This window comes from Vigna unguiculata, chromosome 3, assembly GCF_037176805.1.
Source record: "Vigna unguiculata cultivar grain cowpea cultivar isolate G323 ecotype 2 chromosome 3, ASM3717680v1, whole genome shotgun sequence".
In the NCBI taxonomy this organism is placed as follows: domain Eukaryota; kingdom Viridiplantae; phylum Streptophyta; class Magnoliopsida; order Fabales; family Fabaceae; genus Vigna; species Vigna unguiculata.
In genome coordinates, this window is record NC_140794.1 from 15,868,379 (window position 1) to 15,877,861 (window position 9,483).

Below are 9,483 nucleotides of genomic sequence, written 5' to 3' on the forward strand. Positions count from 1 at the left end.
ATATTTATTATTTTATATATCTGTGTTGTATGAGAAAAATAGTTTCGTTTTCAAAGTGAAAAGTATATAAATTTATATTTAGAAACGGAATAAGTGGTTGTGGTTCATGCTAAACAGTTATATTACAAACAATAGAAAAAGTAATGAGTGAAAATATAAAAATAGGTGGTGATAGTACTTCAAACGTGATCTTTGAAAGTGTCTCTAGTTAAAAGGTGAGATCAAAAATAGTACGTACTGACAACATACCAATCATATTCAAACAATCATGTAATATTTATCATGCTTATAAATCTCATGTCAACCTTTATAATCCATCCTCATACATGTTCCATGTTGAATCCATTCCAAATCTTCATTCCCAATCCATGAATATAGAAGTGTAATTCATACTGACACCATGCCACTTTGATTACCAACCATCTCATACAAGTCACATGTCAAGGTCATGTTAAACTTATCAATCACAGACCATAAACCATTCTACTCATACCGATTCGCCCAATTCAAACTTTTAAAAGTAATTGAATCAATCCACAAGTTCAAGTTAAAGTAAAGAATTAAAATTCTGTAGCAATTCTCGCTTAAGCTAGACTGGTCTCGCTTAAGCTAGAAATTCTCGCTTAAGCTAGACGATCTCGCTTAAGCCAAAAATTCTCGCTTAAGCTAGACTGATCTCGCTTAAGCTAAAATCTCTCGCTTAAGCTAAACTGACAGATTTTCACTGATTTCAACATGTAAAAACACAAAATCCCAAACAACAAAAATTTAAGAAAACACAAGCACGTTGTATAAAACGTTGGCATCATATTTCATGCTTTAAAAAGGTGAACAAATTAATCATGGGAGCATACAAACATTTAAACAATTGTGTTGTCAATCTCGCTCAAGCTAAGGATCTCTCGCTCAGGCGACAGGGGTCTCTCGCTCAAGCGAAAAGCTTCACTCAAGCAAGCACTCGAAACTAAAAGGGACGAGTTACTACCATGCTCACTTAGGCGAGAGCTCCTCGCTTACGCGAGAGCTTCCCGTTTGGGCGAGAAATAGCTCGCTTAGGCGAGCATAGCAGATCTCACTTGCTCTCACGCATGCAAAACCAAAAATTCATCCATAAACATAACAAATTATTTTCACACCATCAAAAGCACATCAAATCATCAAGAGCCAGTCCCAACAAAACCAAAACCAAAAGACTCCCAACAAAACCAATACAGGCAGATTACGGTCTAGTTGGATATGCACTAAGTCACATTGATATTCAATTAAGTAATTGATTCATTTTAGTTTCTCATGGAAACTAAAATATCTCGATCATATTTTGAGCACAATTCTGATTGTAAGAGTTTTATTTATAATATTATAAGTGGATTTTATACTTAAATTAGAGAAATATGAGCAGTTAGCTCATCGGTTAATTTAATCTATGAAAAAGTAGAAAATCAGATTTAGTTGTTTAATATGTAAAACTAATAATAAGTCGTAATTGCACACCTCTTTTACACCTTCAAAAGTTAAAAATAACATTTTATCTTTTACAAGACTAAATTGATAATGTCTTAAATTAGTCATTTTTCCGCATTTATTATGCATTGTTTGAATCCAAATTGCGGCCTAGATTTTAATAGAAATTGAGGAATGTCAAGGCAATATGTTCAAGGTCAAGCAATGAACTGAAAAGTTAATGCTACTTAAAGATTATCAATCACCGCAATGCCTCTACTTTTTCATTAAACATACACACATTTTGACCTTTGCCACAGAAAATTGATCAATTTACACCAGACATGACCAACAGCTAATATATATAAACTCGTAAATGATTTGTAATCTATACAGAAACATGTGAAATTGAGTGTGTGGAGAGGAAGAGCTATGCAATTTCAAAAACCTTTACAATGAATTGGCAGCTACAATTACAATGGGTCATCGAACTGATTTGTACCCACAGAAGATTCTCTGTTTGAATAATGGTTACTTTACAAGAATTTCAAGTATTGTGGTGAGTTTGGGCCTTGTGTATCTTCTCAAAAGCAGAGAAGAACATACCACACTAACAGATGACATAGCCATGCATGCACCAGCAAGCCATGGTGGCAGCTGGATCCTCAAAGAAGGGAAGAAAACTCCTGCAGCAACAGGTATAGCAACAACATTGTATGCCATCGCGAATACATAATTCAATCGAATGCGAAAGAAGGTCTTTTTGGAAAGATCAATGGCTGTGATCACATCTTCCAAGTTATCTCTCATCAGCACATAGTTAGCAGCTTCTATAGCCACATCTGTCCCTGCCCCAATTGCCATACCTACATCTGCAGCAGCTAATGCTGGCGAGTCATTGATTCCATCACCAACCATTGCAACTATACTTCCATCTTTTTGGAATGAACGAACAACATCAGCCTTTCCTGCAGGCATAACCTCTGCCCTAACATCTTCAATCCCAACCTGCCACACAACCAATCAACATAATTCTCATACTCATTATATTCCCTTTCAAAGATTTTGGTTTTCTTTTTAAGTACAAGTCCAAATTTTAAATGCATCAAACTGCAAAATTATCACAATGCCATACTTTCTGAGAAAAAGGGAATACTATATATATCTATGTATACAAACCTCTTTGGCAACAGCTCGAGCTGTTCTCCAGTTATCTCCTGTAACCATAACGGGTATGACTCCCATTTTCCGGAGGCCCTCTATAACAACAGAAGCTTCTCTCTTGAGTGGGTCTGCAATCCCTAAGACTCCAGTTAATACATCATCATATGCTACCAGTATCCCTGTCTTTGCACTTTCTTCAAGCTCTACAACAAAATTTTCCACTTCTGTAGAAATCTCTATGCCATTTTCTTCCAGCAGCTTCCGGTTACCGACCTGTTCATATAACGAAAATAGCTCTTAAACCCAATAAAAGATATACTGCCTCAAACAAGCAACTCTCTGGAAAATAGCTTTTACACATAATAAAAGACTTGGCACAATTTACCAAAATACGCTTCCCATCTAGAAAACACTGGACACCCCGTCCTGGAAGAGCAGAGAAGTCTGAGACATCATAAAGCCACCCTGACTTGAACTCCCCAGCATCATTCTTGGTACCACTGACAGGCGAAGACTCATCAAAGAAATGAAAATGGCGGGCATATTGCAATATTGCTTTCCCCAGAGGGTGTTCACTGCTAGCCTGACATTGAAAAAAAAAAATTAATAAAATATAGTTGATTCCTCTGCTAGGCATCACAAAAAATGGAAGTGTGAAATTTTCTGACAAACAAATAGGATAAGATGATACAGCGCTAACAATATTTTTCTTAATCTAGTTTCAGAATGCCAGTACTCGTGGGGAAGTTGAGCAGTCTGTGTCGAGGAGGGAGAAAGAAAAGTAGAAAAATATGGCACTCTTATAAATCCTCTATAATTAAATTAAGGCTAGAATAGTGTATTTCCGACAGTACACTATGCAGAATGAGAATCAAAGAAATAACCATCATCAAGAAGTTGAAAGTCACCTCAGCAGAAGCCACCAATGTAAGAAATTCTCCGCGGTCCATTCCTGTGAATACCCTCGCAGCAGTAACAGTGGATTTCCCCTGAGTTAGAGTGCCTGTTTTGTCAAATATGACATATTTCACCTTCTGAGCCCTTTCCAAGGAGTCTCCTCCTTTAATTAACACGCCGTTGTTGGCCCCAACCCCTGTTGCCACCATGACAGCAGTTGGTGTTGCCAAACCAAGTGCACATGGACATGCAATCACCACAACAGATATTGAAAACATAAGGGCAAAAACAAAGTGATTTCCATTTTCTGGCAGCCATTTTTCAGGGTACGCTCCAAGAGCCCCAGCTATATACCTACAATTTTAGACAGAAGTAGTGATAAGCCTTCCAATTACACGTTAGAAACAGGATTTTTTTAAGTATGCAAAACTAGTCAAGCTAATCTTACCAGCACAGTAGTGTCAATAATGACAAAATCACAACCGTAGGAACAAATATGCTTGCTACCTGCAAGCCAAAAGAATCGCACCTGAGTTTGTATCAAATATTTAGTCATTTGGGCGCCAATCAATCACAAGATTATAAAGTCATAGTGTAGCAAGGACAAAAAAAGCTGCTGGAATTATGAGTAAAGACTAAAACCAAAATAAATGAATTCATTAAGTATCCCATTTTATGAACAATTTCACAGAAGGAACTTCAGTGATCAGAGGTGAGGCATCAAAATATTAATCCAACTCTAGAAGCTTAATCAGATTTGCCAATTAACTGGAACCCTAAATCCTTAGTCCTCGGTACTCAAAGAATCTTTTACAATTCAAATCAATTGGCCATCACTTAAAAATCTGAAATTATGCAGTTGTTATTTCTTGATCATCGAGAGACATGAAACATTTCACTTAACTTCAGAACTGAATCATTACCTAATATGTGAAAATGTTTACACAGAGCATGACCAGAATACTTACATAATCAGCAAACTTTTGAATGGGAGCTTTGGACATCTGGGCTGTCTCCACCAAACTAATTATCTGACTCAAAACTGTATCTGATCCTACTTTGGTGGCTTGAATGTGAAGGGCACCATGCATATTAATTGTACCTCCAATAACAGTTGCATTGACCTCCTTCGAAACTGGTGTTGATTCACCAGTCACCATACTCTCATTTACATAACTTGAGCCCCAAGTAACAATGCCATCAGCAGGAATCTTTGTACCAGGAAGAACTTTTAATGTGTCACCAGGTAGAACGAGTAAGGAATCTATTTCCCTTTCTTCAATAGTTCTACCACCTAGAAAACAAAAAAATTGTTGGCAAGTTTTCTAATCTGATGCAATGCAATATTAGATTATATATGAAATCCCCTCTAACAGATTTTCCCTCTAAAAATAAAAAATTCAAAACCCAAGCCGTTTCCCCTTTGTTCTCTCGTAAGAAAACAAAACACAACAAACTAAAGTGGCACGCACCTTTATCTTTGACTACCAATAAAGCTGTTGCTGGAGTAAGTTCCACTAGCTTCTTAATAGCATCAGATGTCTTTCCCTTGGCAAGGCACTCCAAATACTTGCCGAGCAATACAAATGTTATAAGCATAGCACTTGTTTCAAAGTATGTTGGAGACCAAAATCCTGTAAGGGCACCATATAGAAGAGCACAAACGGAATAAACATAAGATGCTGTAGTTCCCAAAGCAACCAGAACATCCATGTTTGTTGAACCATTTCTTAGAGCTCTTCCAGCCGCTATATAGAAGCGTTTCCCAATCACAAATTGAATGACACTAACCAACGCCCACTTTAACCAATCACCCATGAGAAAAGGCCCACATCTCCAAAGTAACAAGGAGTAAACAAACGGAATATGAGGACAGATTACCCCAATGAAGAATAGAGGAATCTGTGCATGAAGAGAAAATCAGTACAAATGAATAAATGTTTAAATCAAGATCCTAAACAAAAATATGGACTTTTAACACAGACTCTCAGACGTTAAACAGATTTGTTTTCATATCTACATAATGTGAGAGAACTCGTAGAGATGTGAGCACTTGCAATAGAATTCCCTTCGGCAGCAATCTCATATCTCACTTTGCTTCACTTATGTTTCTACGAAGAAAAAGAATCATATTGTTTTGAGGTGTCTAGGATATCTCTTGCAAAGAGTTAGAAACTAATACCGCAAAGCAAAAAATCCATTTAAAAGACTAACCTTTGTCAACAAACATTTTTCCATATACACGGGACCAAGGGGTCTAAGCCCAGATAACATGAAGACAAAATACCACTTAAGATAAAATTCATGTACAGACTAAAACACAACCCCTAAAAATCATGAACTCGTGAGATTTTAACATTTATTCCAAATACCCATAAAGAAACTCGTCGTAAAGTGAAAACGAGGACAAAAAACAAAGAAAACCAGACCAAAAATACACAAATATCACCGAAGAATAAACAAAGTGACATCAAAGAGATACTCACACTGAGAAACAGGCTGGAAATGAAAAGCCGAAACATAGTTGAGGTTTCCGAACCATCTTTGGAAGTCACTCTAGCGTATGGATTCCTAACATGCAATCTAAACTTACCATTACTTCCCAACTGGATCCCATCAACCAATGACCTCGAACTAATAACTTCAGGGTCATAAACCACATCAAGCTCATTCAACACCGGGTCAAACCGAAACTGCCTCACCCCTTTAGTGCCACTGAGCATCCCTTCCAAAACCTGAGCATCAGCCAGAGAGTAGACACCACCAACCCCCAACACAACCTGATCCTGCCCATTACTCTGCACAAACGAACCCTCGAAACCAGCGTCTTCAATGGCCGCCACAATATCATCTTTGCTAATCACATTGGGATCATACTCGACCTCCCCCAATGAAGTAGCCAAAGCCACCACCACTCTTTTCACTCCATTAAGCCTCCTCAAAATGCCCTCAACAGAATTCACACAAGCCGCACAGGTCATCCCGCCGATCGTGAACTGCCCCACCACGCGGTCCGCCGGACCGGACTCCTGCAAGATCTCCGCCTCAAAACCTGCGTCTTCAATCGCATTCTTAATGTCGTCATCCTACGCTCAATTCAAAAACACACAATCAAACCATCACCATCACCGAACGTAACACCTTCCCGCAAATCAAACTGAACAAACGAACCAGGAAGAAATCACAATGACGAACATTATACCAACCTTGACGAGGCTTGGATTGAAAATGACGTCAGCTTTGTTTTGAAGAAGAGCAACGGAAGCCTCTGTTACGCCGTTAACGGACCTGAGAGCGGTTTCGACGGAGTTGGAACACGCGGCGCAGGTCATGCCGGTGATTCTAACCTGAATCCGCTTCGTTTCATCGTGTTCGATGTAGAGTTGTTCGTAGGAATCGAGGAGGCGAACATCTTCGAGTTCGTCGGAATCTTTGCCGGCGCCGGCGGAAGTTAGTTGGAGGTCTCCGGTGCTCGGCGCCATGAGGAGAGAAAGAATGGGTCAGGAAAATCAGAAGGAAAAGAAATATATATACAAAGGAGGGAAAAAAAAAAGGCAATGAAAAAAGGGTTATTCGGAAAATGAGAAAATATGTTTCGGTTTCATGGTTTTTGGTGGCGAAAGCAATATTTTAACTAAGTGGAAGGTGGAGGTGGGGTTGGAGGGAGAATTCTGAGGTGCTTTTCCCGTTTTGCCCTTGTACTTCTGGTGTTGGTTTTTTTTTTTGTACTGCGTTTCCAAACCTAGGACCGTGTTTGGTTCCCCAACGCACGCCTTTGCTTCTGTTTTCGTCAAAAGTCTAGTTTTACGGTTGCGAATCGCGTCTTGGAAGTTTATGCTTCTGGGTGAGCTGGTCAAACAACGTCAAAAGTGCGTTTGGAAAGGTTGATGCAATAAAATGTTAAATAATTGAATTGGTGCTTCTTTAATTAAATATAGAAAGGGAATATTTGACATTGGAAATCTTTAAAGCAAGATGAGTTCAATAAATGAATGTGAGCAATTATGCAATACAACAGCATGACATGGCAATGCTTCATTTTTTATATCAGATTCAGATTTAGATTTGTTTAATTTGTTTTAGTTTTACCCTCCAAATAAAGAATGGAAAAAAAGGACTTTCCATGGTTGAATTTCCTTTGTATAATCAGATATGAGTTTGTTTTAATTGTTTAAGCTTTGTTCCTGTGTGCGGGTTTCGTTCATTCAATACAAACTCACTTCAACTTTAGCATAGATTCCGGATTATTTAATAATTGGTTCTGTTTTCATGCACTGAGTCTGTATAAAATAATAATTTGATATTTATTACACATTTGAATGAACACTTTAAATTATGTTATCACTATATATGAGAATAATCATGTTTTCAATGAGTTTTCTTTTTCTAAGTACTCTATCATTAAATATTGACACAGCAGGTGGTGATTATAAGTTTGTTTGTGTTTGGCGAGGACTAGGGGTGAAAATTAGGGTCTGGCCCGTCGGATCGGCCTGCAATGTTCTGGTCCGCATAAGTCCATAGCCTGTGCGGGCTGACTTACGGTCCGCATGGGTCAGTCCGTAAGCCCGCATAAATAAAAAAAAAACTTGTATTTGTGTCTATTAATTATTTTTTTATGGACTTTTGCATTAACATTTCAAATTTTTGTATAACTGAAAAAGACAAGTATTATATATTTTTTAATGTGCTAAAATGTAAAGAATACATTATGTATGTCATAGTATGAATATGATATGATGAAAATGTTCAATTATCAATCTATCATCCAACTCCCTAAAGTCTTTACTTAATTTTGTAAACTTCTTAAAGTTTCCCAAATTTTAAACATTGAAAGTTTTATCATAAAAAATTAAAAAAAAAAAAAAAACGGGTCAGCCCGCAGGCCCGCGGGCCAAGTGGGGGTGGGGCGGGCCAATGACTGTAGCCCGCACAAATTGTGCGGGACGGGGCGGGCCAGCCTGCGATGTGCAGGCCTTATGCGGGCTGGGCCTAAACGGGTCAGGCTGACCCGCATTGCCATCCATAGCAGGGACACTGACACGTGGCAGTACCTTGTCACGTGACACTAACAATGTCATATGTCATACCAAGGATCTGACATGTGGCAAAAAAAAAATTCAAAAAATAAATCAAAAAAAAAATTCAAAAAAACAACAAAGACTAAGACGTGGCACGCCGTTAACGGTGTTGATAATTTTTTTATGAAAGGGACCTAATTGAAACACTTTTACAAAAGTTGGGACGAAATTGGAATTTTTTTAAAAGTGGGTACCAAACTGAAATTTTCAAATGATAATAGGTACCATTCGACTAATTAAGCCAAAATATTATATACGATTTGAAAGAATTTTAAAATTTATTATTGGAATCAACCTACAATCTTAATGGAAATTAATATATATATATATATATATATATATTTTGGCGGACATTAGAATGTCTGTACCCTAAGATTTTTTTTAAAATATTTTTAGATTGATTTTTATTTTTTTATAAAATATAATATTTAAAATTAATAAATAATAAAATAAAAATTAAACATAGTAAAGAATAATAAAATTTATTGAGATTTTTTTCTCTTTTTATTTTAAGTTTTTTACACATTGTATTTATCTATTACACTTGCATCTCTCCTTTTGTTTTTGAAAATAAATAGAAAGTTAGACATAAATTTATTTTGCTATAAATTCTTATTCATTCTCTTTTAAGATAAAAATCGTAACTTTCTCCTTTTTCTTTATAGGAAAATATTAGTTTGATATTTAGTTTTTTTTTTTTCATCTTATGAGTTTTTTGTATATTTATTTATAACCATTTCTTAAAGGTGACTTGATTATTATATTTTTTTAGTAATTATGTTTCTCAATTTTTGATTAGATTTTGATAAATTATTTTTTACTCTTAATTTTTTTAGATAGGTATATTGGTAAAGAATAAAATAATAGATTCATTTTTTTTAAGTGATAAAGGGAAGATACC

General features: G+C 36.6%; 1 protein-coding gene across 1 annotated transcript; it reads right to left on the minus strand.

Moving 5' to 3' along the window:
- Positions 1-1,785: 1,785 nt before the first annotated feature.
- LOC114177673 (copper-transporting ATPase RAN1-like) lies at positions 1,786-7,021 on the minus strand. The gene is made up of 9 exons (XM_028063122.2): positions 6,708-7,021; positions 5,988-6,587; positions 4,974-5,403; positions 4,470-4,795; positions 3,950-4,008; positions 3,513-3,855; positions 2,990-3,187; positions 2,620-2,877; positions 1,786-2,448 (listed from the first exon to the last, which is right to left on the minus strand). Exons 1-9 carry the CDS (start codon positions 6,981-6,983, stop codon positions 1,972-1,974), a joined length of 2,967 nt encoding a protein of 988 aa, XP_027918923.1. The 5' UTR covers positions 6,984-7,021; the 3' UTR covers positions 1,786-1,971.
- Between the last annotated feature and the right edge of the window lie 2,462 nt (positions 7,022-9,483).

Bases quoted from the DNA above. Each gene is read 5' to 3' on its own strand.
- LOC114177673 (XM_028063122.2), bottom strand. From the start codon at position 6,983: ATGGCGCCGAGCACCGGAGACCTCCAACTAACTTCCGCCGGCGCCGGC. The intron at 6,588-6,707 runs GTTGGTATAATG...AATTGAGCGTAG, and splicing joins TCAATCCAAGCCTCGTCAAG to GATGACGACATTAAGAATGC. The intron at 4,796-4,973 runs GTGCGTGCCACT...TTTGTTTTCTAG, and splicing joins ATTGGTAGTCAAAGATAAAG to GTGGTAGAACTATTGAAGAA.